Consider the following 15,298-nt stretch of genomic DNA (forward strand, 5'->3'; position numbering starts at 1 on the left):
GCACATTTTTTTTTTTTCCAAATCGGCCGTGCAGAGCATTGCGCCCTGCAGTAATACTACAGGGACAGAAGTGGTGGTTAGGCAGGGAGAGTGTTAGGAGTTAGTGTAGGCTTCAAGAACCCCAACGGTCCTTCTTAGGGCCACATCTAACAGTGTGCAGTAGTGTGGAGGCTGCAGTTAGCAGTGTTGCACATTTTTTTTTTTTCCAAATCGGCCGTGCAGAGCATTGCGCCCTGCAGTAATACTACAGGGACAGAATTGTGTAGGCAGGGCCAGAAGACATTTATTATTGATTGAATATACGCAGTGGGCCTTTCCTTGAAAAAAAAGGGAAAACATTCTATTTGGCCTGCAGGCTTGCGCCAATTTATTTCCTGCCTGGGAAATCACCGCTCTGCTGTAGTTAATAACTCTGCAACACTGCAGTTCTGTGACACATTTGCAGGGCCACAACACATTTATTATTGATTGAATATACGCAGTGGGCCTTTCCTTGAAAAAAAAGGGAAAACATTCTATTTGGCCTGCCTCTGACAGTCCTCAGCGTTCTGGGTACGTGTGTGCTGGGTGGAGAACTTAAACAAAAATCATACGCAGCCAGCTAAGTTTAACAGCAGGCTTGCGCCAATTTATTTCCTGCCTGGGAAATCAAATCACTGGTAATACAGCATGCTGAGGGGTAGGGGTAGGCCTAGAGGACGTGGACGCGGCCGAGGACGCGGAGGGCCAAGTGAGGGTGTGGGCACAGGCCGAACTCCTGATCCAGGTGTATTGCAGCCGACTGCTGCGCGATTAGGAAAGAGGCACGTTTCTAGCGTCTCTACATTCATCGCACAATTAATGGGTCCACGCGGGAGACCTTTATTAGAAAATGAGCAGTGTGAGCAGGTCCTGTCGTGGATGGCAGAAAGTGCTTCGAGCAACCTATCGTCCACCCACAGTTCTGCGCCGTCCACTGCTGCAAATCCGAATCCTCTGTCTGCTGCTCCTCCTTCCTCCCAGCCTCCTCACTCCACTACAATGACACATGCTCAGGAGCGGGAAGACTCCCAGGAACTGTTCTCGGGCCCCTGCTCAGATTGGGCAGCAGTGGTTCCTCTCCCACCAGAGGAGTTTATCGTCACTGATGCCCAACCATTGGAAAGTGTCTGGGGGATGAGGCTGGGGACTTCCGGCAACTGTCTCAAGACCTTTCAGTGGGTGAGGAGGACGATGACGATGAGACACAGTTGTCTATCGGTGAGGTAGTAGTAAGGGCAGTAAGTCCGAGGGAGGAGCGCACAGAGGATTCTGAGGAAGAGCAGCAGGACGATGAGGTGACTGACCCCACCTGGTTTGCAACGCCTACTCAGGACAGGTCTTCAGAGGGGGAGGCAAGGGCAGCAGCAGGGCAGGTTGCAAGAGGCAGTGCGGTGGCCAGGGGTAGAGGCAGGGCCAGACCGAATAATCCACCAACTGTTTCCCAAAGCGCACCCTCGCGCCATGCCACCCTGCAGAGGCCAAGGTGCTCTAAGGTCTGGCAGTTTTTCACCGAGACGCCTGACGACCGACGAACAGTGGTGTGCAACCTTTGTCGCGCCAAGATCAGCTGGGGAGCCACCACCAACAGCCTCACCAGCACCAGCATGCGCAGACATATGATGGCCAAGCACCCCACAAGGTGGGACGAAGGCCGTTCACCGCCTCCGGTTTGCACCGCTGCCTCTCCCCCTGTGGCCCAACCTGCCACTGAGATCCAACCCCCCTCTCAGGACACAGGCACTACCGTCTCCTGGCCTGCACCCACACCCTCACCTCCGCTGTCCTCGGCCCCATCCACCAATGTCTCTCAGCGCACCGTCCAGCCGTCGCTAGCGCAAGTGTTGGAGCGCAAGCGCAAGTACGCCGCCACGCACCCGCACGCTCAAGCGTTAACCGTCCAGATAGCCAAATTGATCAGCCTTGAGATGCTGCCGTATAGGGTTGTGGAAACGGAGTCCTTCAAAAGTATGATGGCGGCGGCGGCCCCGCGCTACTCAGTTCCCAGTCGCCACTACTTTTCCCGATGTGCCGTCCCAGCCCTGCACGACCACGTCTCCCGCAACATTGTACGTGCCCTCACCAACGCGGTTACTGCCCAGGTCCACTTAACAACGGACACGTGGACAAGCACAGGCAGGCAGGGCCACTACATCTCCCTGACGGCACATTGGGTGAATTTAGTGGAGGCTGGGACAGAGTCAGAGCCTGGGACCGCTCACGTCCTACCCACCCCCAGAATTGCGGGCCCCAGCTCGGTGGTGGTATCTGCGGCGGTGTATGCTTCCTCCACTAAAGCACCCTCCTCCTCCTCCTCCTCCAACGCAACCTCTGTCTCGCAATCAAGATGTGTCAGCAGCAGCAGCACGTCGCCAGCAGTCGGTGTCGCGCGGCGTGGCAGCACAGCGGTGGGCAAGCGTCAGCAGGCCGTGCTGAAACTACTCAGCTTAGGAGATAAGAGGCACACGGCCCACGAACTGCTGCAGGGTCTGACAGAGCAGACCGACCGCTGGCTTGTGCCGCTGAGCCTCCAACCGGGCATGGTCGTGTGTGACAACGGCCGTAACCTGGTGGCGGCTCTGCAGCTCGGCAGCCTCACGCACGTGCCATGCCTGGCCCACGTCTTTAATTTGGTGGTTCAGCGCTTTCTGAAAAGCTACCCACGCTTGTCAGACCTGCTCGTAAAGGTGCGCCGGCTCTGCGCACATTTCCGCAAGTCCCACACGGACGCTGCCACCCTGCGGACCCTGCAACATCGGTTTAATCTGCCAGTGCACCGACTGCTGTGCGACGTGCCCACACGGTGGAACTCTACGCTCCACATGTTGGCCAGGCTCTATGAGCAGCGTAGAGCTATAGTGGAATACCAACTCCAACATGGGCGGCGCAGTGGGAGTCAGCCTCCTCAATTATTTTCAGAAGAGTGGGCCTGGTTGGCAGACATCTGCCAGGTCCTTCAAAACTTTGAGCAGTCTACCCAGGTGGTGAGCGGCGATGCTGCAATCATTAGCATCACCATTCCTCTGCTATGCATCTTGAGAAGTTCCCTGCAAAGCATAAAGGCAGACGCTTTGCGCTCGGAAACAGAGCCGGGGGAAGACAGTATGTCGCTGGATAGTCAGAGCACCCTCCTGTCTATATCTCAGCGCGTTCAGGAGGAGGAGGAGGAGCATGAGGAGGATGAGGAGGAGGGGGAAGAGACAGCTTGGCCCACTGCTGACGGTACCCATGCTGCTTGCCTGTCATCCTTTCAGCGTGTATGGCCTGAGGAGGAGGAGGAGGATCCTGAAAGTGATCTTCCTAGTGAAGACAGCCATGTGTTGCGTACAGGTACCCTGGCACACATGGCTGACTTCATGTTAGGATGCCTTTCTCGTGACCCTCGCGTTACACGCATTCTGGCCACTACGGATTACTGGGTGTACACACTGCTCGACCCACGGTATAAGGAGAACCTTTCCACTCTCATTCCCGAAGAGAAAAGGGGTTCGAGAGTGTTGCTATACCACAGGACCCTGGCGGACAAGCTGATGGTAAAATTCCCATCCGACAGCACTAGTGGCAGAAGGCGCAGTTCCGAGGGCCAGGTAGCAGGGGAGGTGCGGAGATCGAGCAGCATGTACAGCACAGGCAGTGCAACAGTCTTTAAGGCCCTGGACAGCTTTATGGCTCCCCAGCAAGACTGTGTCACCGCTCCCCAGTCAAGGCTGAGTCGGCGGGAGCACTGTAAAAGGATGGTGAGGGAGTACGTAGCCGATCGCACGACCGTCCTCCGTGACGCCTCTGCCACCTACAACTACTGGGTGTCGAAGCTGGACACGTGGCCTGAACTCGCGCTGTATGCCCTGGAGGTGCTTGCTTGTCCTGCGGCTAGCGTCTTGTCAGAGAGGGTGTTTAGTGCGGCTGGGGGAATCATCACAGATAAGCGTACCCGCCTGTCAACCGACAGTGCCGACAGGCTTACACTCATCAAGATGAACAAAGCCTGGATTTCCCCAGACTTCTCTTCTCCACCAGCGGACAGCAGCGATACCTAAGCAATACGTAGGCTGCACCCGCGGATGGAAGCATCGTTCTCTCTCACTATCCAAAACGGGGACATTTCTGCTTCATCAATCTGTGTATAATATTCCTCCTCCTCCTCCTGCTCCTCCTCCTGAAACCTCACGTAATCACGCCGAACGGGCAATTTTTCTTAGGGCCACAAGGCTCACTCATATAATTTTTCTAAACAATTTTTATATGTTTCAATGCTCTTAAAAGCGTTGAAACTTTAACTTGAACCAATTTTTCGTTAAACTGGGCTGCCTCCAGGCCTAGTTACCACTTAAGCCACATTAACCAAAGCGATTAATGGGTTTCACCTGCCATCTTGGTTGGGCATGGCCAATTTTTTCTGAGGTACATTAGTACTGTTGGTACACCAATTTTTTTGGGCCCTCACCTACAGTGTAATCATAGTAATTTCTATGTTCTTCGCCTGCACTCATGGTACAGAAAGGTGTGTGGGGTTGGCCTACACTTTAGCTACATAAATGTAACTGGGGCCTTGTCTCTACTGCAGCTACTGAAATGTGAAAGAGACTGTTATCTCTCTAAACTGCTGCAATGGGAATGTTACTGGGGCCTGTCTTGAGTGCTACTATTACTGAAATGGAACTAAGACTGCGCTCCCCCCTATACTGCTGCTAGTGATATGTTAGTGGGGCCTGTCCCTAATGCTACCGCTGGAATGTTAATAATTGTGGGCTCTGCCTATACCGCTGCTAATGGTATGTCACTGGGGTGTGGAAACAGAGGCTTCACAAAGACATGATGGCGGCGAGGCCATTTCCCACCAACGTTGTTACTGTTAAGGTGCATATAACCACGGACACGTGTAGAGGACACATAGTGCCTCCAAAACATCCCCCTCCTCCTCCAACAATGAAAACATTCTTGGCAAATACCTTTGCATTGGTCCGTCTGGTGGCAGTCCAAGAATTTCACCTTTAACGACACAACAAGAGAGCACCACCACCATCCCCCCGCCACGGCCCACTTAATCCTGGCCACATTCCGAAAACCAACTACATAAAACCGCGCTACCAGGTCTGCAGTCACCACCACATTACCACCAACGAGGTTACTGTTAAGGTACATATTACCAGTCTGACTGGGGCATGCAGTGTGGGCCGAAGCCCACCTGCATTAAGCACGACATTACTACCTCAGCTGTGTTGGGCAATGCAATGGGATATTTTTATGTACCGCCGGTGGCTTCCTGGCACCCACCCATGCTGTGGGTCCACAGGGAGTTGTAAATGCATCTGGTTTCCACTTCTAAGGAACCCCAGTCTGACTGGGGCATGCAGTGTGGGCCGAAGCCCACCTGCATTAAACATGACATTACTACCTCAGCTGTGATGGGCACTGCAATGGGATATTTTTATGTACCGCCGGTGGGTTCCAGGGAGCCACCCATGCTGTCGGTCCACAGGGACTTCACAATAGGGAGTTGTACCTGCCTGTGTCTATGAATTAAAAAGCCCGGTCTGACTGGGGCATGCAGACACCTTGACAGAATGAATAGTGTGTGGTACATAGGTTCCCCATTGCTATGCCCACGTGTGCAGCTCCTGATGGCGGTGGCACAGGATTCTATTTCTTATTGCTTCTGTACAGCATTGTGGGCTATCGCCCCGCCCCTTTTAAAGAGGGTCGCTGCCTAGCCGTGCCAACCCTCTGCAGTGTGTGCCTGCGGTTCCTCCTCATGGCAGACGCACTTATAAATAGACATGAGGGTGGTGTGGCATGAGGGCAGCTGAAGGCTGCGCAGGGACACTTTGGTGTGCGCTGTGGGGGGGGGGGGGGGGTTGGGCAGCATGTAACCCAGGAGAAGTGGCAGCGGAGTGTCATGCAGGCAGTGATTGTGCTTTGTTGGAGGTAGTGTGGTGCTTAGCTAAGGTATGCCATGCTAATGAGGGCTTTTCAGAAGTAAAAGTTGTTGGGAGGGGGGGGCACTCTTGCCGCTGTTGTGGCTTAATAGTGGGACCTGTGAACTTGAGATGCAGCCCAACATGTAGCCCCTCGCCTGCCCTATTCGTTGCTGTGTCGTTCCCATCACTTTCTTGAATTGCCCAGATTTTCACACAAGGAAACCTTAGCGAGCATCGGCGAAATACAAAAATGCTCGGGTCGCCCATTGACTTCAATGGGGTTCGTTACTCGAAACGAACCCCCGAGCATCGCGATAATTTCGTCCCAAGTAACGAGCACCCGAGCATTTTGGTGCTCGCTCATCTCTAGTAAAAACCAAATTTACGGAGAGTGGCAAAAGCGAAGCCCCAATGAATTCTGTTGAATGCCTTCTCTGCGTCAAAGGCCAGACGAGCATCCAGCCTCTGAAATGAAATCTACTACTCTCCTGGGGAAGTCCGAGGCCTGTCTCCCCTTCATAAGCCTCGCTTAACCATTGTGAATTAAACCGGGGTTACCTGGAAATTTTTCTTATTTAGTGGATGAGAGTCAAAGTCTCACTGACAGAGGTTTTCTGAGACTATTTGCATGGTGATTTTGGAATGATTGGTGGATTGTTGATCTATAAGATGTAAACCCCATGAGGAGAGGAGCCTGTGGCCATCTTGTGGTTTGTTGATTGAATGTGTGGAGCCATTCTTTTGGATAAAGAAATTTTTTGAGGAAGCCCCACTTGTAAGATGGCTGTAAAATTGGAAAAGGATCTCCTGGCCCGAATTGTTATAGCAGAAAGATAAAAGAAAAGGAGAATGCCTGTGAAGGAAGTGGGAAGGCTGGAAGTCAACCGTGGGGCCAACATTAAAGCTTCTTTTATGTGAAAGAAATGTATTCTGGCCATAATATCACGTGGCACATTGTCCGAAAGATGGAGCAAATTTGCAGGCAATAACGTCTTCATCAGTTGAAGTAGAAAGTCATTAAGTTCCACTAGGGTTATACTTTCAGGCATAGTTAGAAACTATTAGGGCAGGGTGCTTGTATTCAGTTTTTGGTTTAACTGGTTGCAGGCCTATTTTTGAACCAGTAGTGTCACGTGCATCTTTATTGGCTTTCCACTCGTTGTTCAGATCAGATCTACCCTAATTTTTGTTTTGGGGAGTCTATCAATAAGGGATCTTCCGATTTTTGCCATAGTTGTTATATGTCTGTCCAGTGATTACGATTCCCCTAGGATCTTTATTACTTGATATTTGGTCAGGTGACTAGGGATACTCGTGTTGCTCTTATCTGTCAGTCCTAAGCCCTATATATTTTAATAATTTGAATAAAATTGAGTTTTAAGTTGTCTATACTGTGGGCTATGCGTATATAATAGACACTTCTGCCTCGGTGAGTGCTATTCACGATTGCAGAACTGACCATGTAATATATTCTATATTTTGTTAGTCTTGCCAACTTAATTATATAGGTTGTACAACACCAGAATAGCAGAACCGGTTTCGTAAATTGCTAAACAAGTGTCACAATCATCGGGGGCTGCACAACATTTTGTGGATATACAAGCTGTTTTTTCATGTTTTCCATTGTACGCAATGGAATAAGTCAATGAGCCCATGTGAGGCGGAGACTAGCAGCACAATTTTAGACGTCGGTGAGGCATATTGGATCATAAAATGTGGTACCAGAGATCCTTATGGTATGACCTGGAGGCAAGATCAATATTATTTGTGTTGGCAGCAGCATTTATATTTTATTGATTCGATATTATAATATAACATGGTCAATCAAGGGTTAACCCTTTCCAATCCAATTTGTATTCTGGTTTTCCTAGGGGGCTTACTCTTTTTCTCCCAATATATAGCGGCGCTATATGCTGGCTAAAGCCAGTACTGCATGAGGTGACACATTGGATAAGCTCTGACAGCAGGGAGGCTGGCAATATACAGTAAGAGAACTCCGACGGATGTCTTCCAACATCAGAGCTGTACAGCCTTAAATCATAATGTCTTAAGACGTCAGACAGGGGATTGGAAAGGGTTAATCATTTGAACTAGGTCATGTGGCGCAGAGTGTTAAGGCAGCAGAAATGCATGGTTCAGGTAGCCGGCTCAAGGTTGACTCAGCCTTCCATCCTTCCGAGGTCGGAAAAATGAGTACCCAGCTTGGTGGGGAGTAGCAAACAAATTACCTGAAAGCACTGTGGAATAAGTTGGCGCTATACAAATAAGTTTCTTGTGGTTTTAATGGTTCGGTATGATTTTTAAATAGGAAGGGGGGGGTCACTTCTATTTTATGCCATGAAAAAGAACTACAAAGTTTGAAACGCGTTGGTTCGACACGTGGATCAGAGGTCTGTCAACCATTTATCATGTTTTAAAACGTCTGCAATAAAGTATTGGATTTTATTCCTCAATCTGAACTTCACTTTAGTTACAATAAGTATAATCCTGTGCTTTTCTTATAAGCCCAGAGCTTGCTCCAGCACCTCAGTGGTTTCCTGGTGGAGATGAAGCTTTAGTTGTTTCCTTACTGCAGGTTCTTCATCTGTCTGATATAAGATGAGGGTCGTCACTGCGGGTTCCTCCCCTAAAATTTTCATTTCCCGAATGAAATATTAAATAATAATATGCTGAAAATGCCACCCGGAGGAAGAAGTGAAAGCCGAGTCTTCTGGACCAGCAGCTCTGAGTGTGGGGCTGACTGTATTCTGTTGGTATAGAAGTGAAGATGCAGAGAGCCGTGTGTGATATATAGATATACAGGAGCTCATGTAGTCATCACTGTGTGCTTGTGTGTCCACAGATGGAGCCAGTAGGAGAAATCCCCTGGAGAGATGTCCCCGTCCTCTGTATTCCCAGGACTGTCCAGCGGAAGATCCCAATGTCCAAATGAACCATCAGGTAGATGATGAAAAGCCCTATACGAGATCTGTATAGCGGGTCCTGCAGTTATAGATTTTGGGGGTCTCTTCTGGTGATCTGTTAAATTTTCCTCCTGTCTGCTGTATTGTACTGAATTATTACATATGACAAATCAGGGGGAAGATCTGACTGATATTAAAGTGGAGGTAGAAGAAGAGCGGATGATGGACGATCACCCGTGTATGAGAGACGTGAAGGAGGAGATTCCAGTAGGTGTTACCGCAGGTATGTAATAATGAATGGAGAAAGTGAATTCAGGTCTCTTAAGGCTACATTTCCACATGGCACTCCTAGCACATTTCTACAGTGATAGTTGAAGTACAGTAAAACCTCTACTAACGTTGGTAATCCGTCTGAAAGCAATCAGTTTTACCGGAAACCGTAGCTACTCGAGGTAGTTATTTCCATAGGAATCAATGTGAATCCAATTAATTTGTTCTAGACATTCCAAAAAACACACCAAACCACATTTAGGCCGGCTGTCCACGGGCGATGCGGTATCCCGCGGCGAAGCTCCGCCACGAGAGCCGCCGCCGAATCTCTGCCAGTCAGCCCTATCTAATAGGTAGCCTGACCGCTGAGAATCAGGGCAAATCGCAGCATGCTGCGAATTGCCCGCCGCGAGCGGAGAATCGCAATGATTTTCCGCTCGTGGACAGGTACCGGCACTTTCCATAGCAATGCTATGGGAAGTGTCGGTCGGCGTGATTCGCCGGCGGTTTACCACGGGCAAAATCACTGCTGTGGACAGGGGGCCTTAATGGAGAATAAATATGGTCTTTAATACCAAAAACAATACCAATAATAAATGCATATAAAAGACTACTGTAAAGAATAAATGAACATTTAGCATGTTATTGAACATGTTACTGTGTGTTATCTGTGGTGTTACATAGGACTGTGGTTGACATCTGCTGTACTACAGTACATCATCTGTCCTCAGTGTTATCACTGTGTTCTCTGTGCTGTTACATTGGAGTGCAATTATACAGTACTCTATTGTACTAATCTATTACCCGTCACCGAAGATGGAGAAGGGTGGGTTGCAGGAACAGGAGATCACGTGGGTTCAGTAACAAGGTCACGTGGGCCGGGACACGCCGGTGTTATTAGAGGCAACCAATGTTACTAGAGACAACATTTCGGCTAAATAAATGGCTTTACTTGAAATCAGCCTTAGTAGAACTCAGTGCTAGTAGAGGCTTTACTGTACATGTTATTCTCACAGTGAAAATAGTGTCTGAAAAGTCGGGACATTTTGCCATGATGCGCTACGTTTTTTGCAATGTAGTTTAACGCCAACTATCTGCTACAGGTGAAAGCACGTATTTTTAATGTGATTCACTTGTACAAGCCCCCCTACTGAAAACTGCATTATTTTGCAGCTGTGATGTTTTGCAATAAAATGCACATTTTTGATGTACACTTAATATGCACAATACAAATGCTGTATAAACACCATTGAAATGCGCTAGAAGCGGCATGTTGGTGATACAGCCTACAGCGATTGTCCCACAAAATTAACTCAGTCTCTATTAATAGTTTAGGTGATAAGCATCTGATCAGTGGGAGTTCTGAGATCTGGACCCCCCCCCCTGCTCACAAGTACTGGAATCGTGAGATACCCCAAGTTAATGCAGTGGAGGTCATACAAGCACACTACCATTCTATCTATTTCAATGTTGCACACATGCAGTTATAGAGCCAAAGCCAGAAATGGATTATAAAGAACAGGAAATATAAAGTAGGACTTCTATTTTTCCTTCCAGCTACTATTGATGACTTTGGCTCAAAAAACAACACTAAAAAGTATAGGTGTGTTTCCAGCCTAGTAAAAAAGTTTATAAATGTCAATCTATTTTAATCCTTACAGAAAATCCCAGTAAGAACTCTGAGGGAAACTTCATGTTATCAGTAAGTTGTAAAGTAGAAGATGAAGACATCCTGCAACAATCTTCAGGAGAAAACCTCCTTACCCATAATGTATATCCAGGACTTCAAAGTACAGAACTATCATCTAATCCCCCTAAACCCGAGGAACCCTCTCCTGACCTATCACAGATTTTTACCACAATTGCGGGTCAGGAAGGGGGGAAAAGGTTTCAATGTGGTGTATATGGAAACCGGTTTACAAAAACCTCAGGTCTTTATATGCACAGAAGAATTCACACAGGAGAGAGGCCGTATTCCTGCTCAGAATGTGGTAAATGTTTTACAAAAAAATCTAATCTTAGTAGGCATGAGGGAATTCACACAGGAGAAAAGCCGTATTCATGTTCAGAATGTGGTAAATGTTTTGCCAAAAAGTCATATCTTGTTATACATGAGAGAATTCATACAGGAGAAAAGCCGTTTTCATGTTCAGATTGTGGGAAATGCTTTAGCAGCAAATCAAGCCTGGTTATACATAAAAGAATTCACACAGGAGAGAAGCCTTTTACATGTTCAGAATGTGGAAAGTCTTTAAAAAATATGTCAGATCTTGTTAAACATAAGGGAGTTCACACAGGAATGAAACCATATATGTGTCCTGAATGTGGTAAATGTTTTACATATAAATCAGACCTTGTTAAACATGAGCGAAATCACACAGGAGAAAAACCATTTTCATGTTCAGAATGTGGGAAATGTTTTGTAGAAAAATCAAAACTTATTATACATCAGAGAATTCACACAGGGGAGAAGCCATTTACATGTTCAGAATGTGGGAAATGTTTTACAAATAAATCAGATCTTGTTAAACATAAGAGAATACACACAGGAGAGAAGCCATTTTCATGCTCACTTTGTGGGAAGTGCTTTACACATAAGTCAAGCCATGTTAAACATGAGAGAATTCACAAAGAAGAGAAGCTGTTTTATGAAGAACATTTTTACAATGAAATCAAATTTCTAAACTCTGAGAATTCAGGGTGAGAAGAACCCAAATTCCAATTTGGAATGTGGGAAATGAGATGAACAGATCTAGCACTAGCAGGATGTCTTTGGTCCTGTTATGCTGACATCTCTCCCACAGTCTTGGTCAGAGTCTTTAAGTTTGAAAGGTCCTGAACAGGAGAGATGTGTATTGAAGATGCACCCGGGAGTTCTGAGAAACCGCTACTCTTAGGTATTTCTGGTGTGAAGAATGAATAGAGACATGACAGAACGCATCTTCCAACTTGTCCTGTTCTTATTGTGCTTAAAGTAATTGTCCAGTTATTAGACAACCTCGCTTCAATAGGGTTCTCTGTATTAGGTCTCAGTAATTGTGATGGTTGTCACAGAAAATCAGGTTACTTCTGCAACCAATCAGAGGCTGCAGCATCACCGCTCTTTCTCCTGGTATCGGGACTCGGGAACTGAGTGCCTTGATACCAAGAGTATGACTCTGCAGCGGTCACCTGATTTTCTGACATTATTGAAATGAGGATTTTCTGTAAACAGACAACTCCTTTAAAATCTCAAGGCTTGGATGACTAGAGACAATCCCCCCCCCCCCCCCCCTCCTGGCGTCATTGCTGAGATTCTTTGTTTTTGGGGTCGGGTTGAGGATTAAATTCAAAACTTTGTTTTTTTGTTAAACCTGAAGCTCTTTGGGTGTGGGCCCTTCTAGTTTTCCTTTTTGCTCCGTCTCCAAGTACAAAATTGTTTACTAAACTTTAGCTAAAAAGGATATCCTTTCTTTTTATTGGATGCCTTTTTTAGAGGATATTCCAATGAAGGACCAAAGAAATATTTTTTAGACCACAGAATAGCACATAATCTATGAGTCTGAGCGCCCCTTCCAGGTTTTTAGCCACAAAGCTCCCCTAGCAAAATTAATGCTACATCATTGGCATACTGGCCTTACTGCAGCTACAGAGATCATCATAGGGCAAGAGAAGAGGGTAAACCTACTCATTACATTCCCTTCAGTGAAAAAGAAATTGGTTACTTTTTCTTTCAATGCTACGACATCGGAGAGCTGTCCTGCATACTGTCTTCATTTCTAATTTCTCTAATATCTATCTTTCTCTCTCTAATGTCTATATATCTATTCATTTCTAACTTCTCTAATGATACAGTCTTATGATATAAATTTATGTTCTATCAATATACATATATTTACAGGATTATTACAAATTATCTTCCCGATATGAAACACTCATAACTCAATTTAATTTTTTTAAAAAGTGCTCATAAAATCATTATGACGGGTCATTTTTATGTGTTTCTGTTGAGCAAATCCAAGGAATCCACAATGTGTTTTCTCACGCAAAATAAATAAGTATGCGGGTGGAGGGGAAATTGGATTGGAAAGGGTTAATAAATTCAAGGGTATCTGTCATCACCTTTAAGCCCCCAAAACTACGTTATGGGGCTCAAAGGTGAGGAGACGGGGTGTCTGGGGAGCTGCTTTTTACAGATGAATGGATGAGGCTCTCTACCTCCCCTGAAATTGGTTACTCCATTCCTGCTTCTTTGATTCCATGGTAGTAACCATTCAGAAAGATACAGCAGGTCCAGGGAGAGAAGCCAGATTCTATTGTCCATTATTCTGAGATCTGGTTCTCTTTGTTTTTTTTGATAAAATAAATTTTATTGAAAATACATGATCACTTTTTTGGGGAGAGTTAATGTAATTTAGCAGAGAAAAAATAAAATGTCATATTCTTGCAAATATGTCATTTTAAAGGGCAGGTTTTTCTTTTTCTATAGTGCACGTGAAAATGAGGATTTGCACCCCAAAATAGATACCTATGTTTGTCCTGTGTTCAGAAACATACCCATTGTGGCCCCTAATCTTATGTTTGTATGCAGAACGGGGCCTAAAGGAGAAGCCGATGGCTTTCAGAACAAAAGTTTTGCTTTAAGGTTCTTCAGGCCCCATAGCACACTTGTAGAGCCCTTGAACTGCCAAAATGATAGAGAACTATCCGAATATAAACTGGGAAGCTGAAACTTGCAGGTCTCATAAAGCTAATAACGTCCTGTCAATTACTAAAGATAATTACCTAACCCAACTTGTACAGGACCCAACTAGGGGGATGGCCATTTTGGAATTAATATTAACCAACAGACCTGATAGAATAATAGGGGTGCAGATTGAGGGGCACCTGGGAATAGCCTATTTAAAAATTTACAACAAGGCTGACACAGCCTGGAAATTGTGCAACATTAATACAAAAAGAACATTTCCGGAGGTAGGCTACACTCTAAGTAAACATTTTACTGTGATCTCTGTTTTATGTAACTAACACCTAACTGACTGTTAACGCCAGGTCAGCAGCTGGTGAAAGAGCAGAGAAATTATTACTAAACATTAATAACCCGTATGGGAGATATGTGAACAAGTTTCAATCCCTGTGGGCTGGAGATCTCTGCATAGGTGCAGGAACAAGGGAGCAGGTGGAAGTGGTATTGGGGGAGTACTCGAGCCTCCAGGTACCCTGGGGAAGAAAGGGATGAGGGGGACATACATAGGGATAAGAGAAAGAAAGAGAGGGGGAGAAAGAAGGAAGAGCAAGAGAGATTGAGAAGTTGCCACTGGTTGTGACCGGTAGACGTGCGAAACATCATCCAGACTTTCTATGTTGTATAAAAAATGCGATCCATTTAGTGTAGTCTTTAGCACCGAGTCCCTCCATATGGCCGATTTTGTCCAGGGCTGTCGCCCAACCCATCCGCGTCGGAGAGGCCCGCAACTTTCAAAGCTATGGAATCACCGTCCTCATGGCCAGGAAAAAGAATCGAAGGATGTCTCTCTTACTGGTCTTGATGGCGCATGGAAGTATTGACATGAGGTTCAGACCAGGGGGGTGTTCAGTTTGAGTGTGTTAGTGGAATAGAGTGCACGGGCTGGGTGATGTATGGACAGGAGGGAAGCGATGTACAGTGGTGCAGTGCCATGGAGGGCTTTGTGGGTGAGGGTGAGGAGTTTGAATTGAGTTCTATAATGGATGGGCAGCTAGTGCAGTGACTGGCAGAGAGAAGTGGCGTCTGAGAAGCGTCTAGCTGCAGCATTTAATATGAGCGCGTGTCTTTAGCGTGTCCAAGGTGACAAACAGCTGAATTTTTGTAATGTTCCTGAGGTGCAGGTGGCATGTTCAAGCCAGAGATTGGATGTGTGGGGTATAGGAGAGCTCACAATCCAGTGTGACCCCCAAGACAGCGGGTGTGCTGTCTGAGAGTAATCTTGGCAGATTATACGGACAATCCCGTTTGAGTCTGTATGTTGAGAGCCAACAAACTATAGGCTCTCAGATTTAAAAAAGGAAGTGCCCTCCTGTTCCGCGGCTTTATAGGGTACAGTGCCGTGGACCCAAGAAACTAGACCAGTACTCATTTGTGGGTTCTCCGGCACTATCCAGCCAACAGTGAATAGGTTACGAGGTGTATAACCCTCAGGGGGCTGTCCATCACCAGGGTCTCACCTTACA

General features: G+C 46.7%; 1 protein-coding gene across 1 annotated transcript in view; it reads left to right on the top strand.

The window, feature by feature from the left end:
* Positions 1-15,298, top strand: part of LOC136578560 (zinc finger protein 271-like) — a 50,600-nt gene that overhangs the window by 2,771 nt on the left and 32,531 nt on the right. The window contains exons 2-4 of the mRNA XM_066578694.1: positions 8,779-8,876; positions 9,014-9,122; positions 10,771-11,752. Of these exons, the coding sequence (XP_066434791.1) occupies positions 8,779-8,876; positions 9,014-9,122; positions 10,771-11,752 (1,189 nt within the window). The remainder of the gene's footprint in view (positions 1-8,778; positions 8,877-9,013; positions 9,123-10,770; positions 11,753-15,298) is intronic.

This window comes from Eleutherodactylus coqui, chromosome 9 (assembly GCF_035609145.1).
Source record: "Eleutherodactylus coqui strain aEleCoq1 chromosome 9, aEleCoq1.hap1, whole genome shotgun sequence".
Lineage (NCBI taxonomy): Eukaryota > Metazoa > Chordata > Amphibia > Anura > Eleutherodactylidae > Eleutherodactylus > Eleutherodactylus coqui.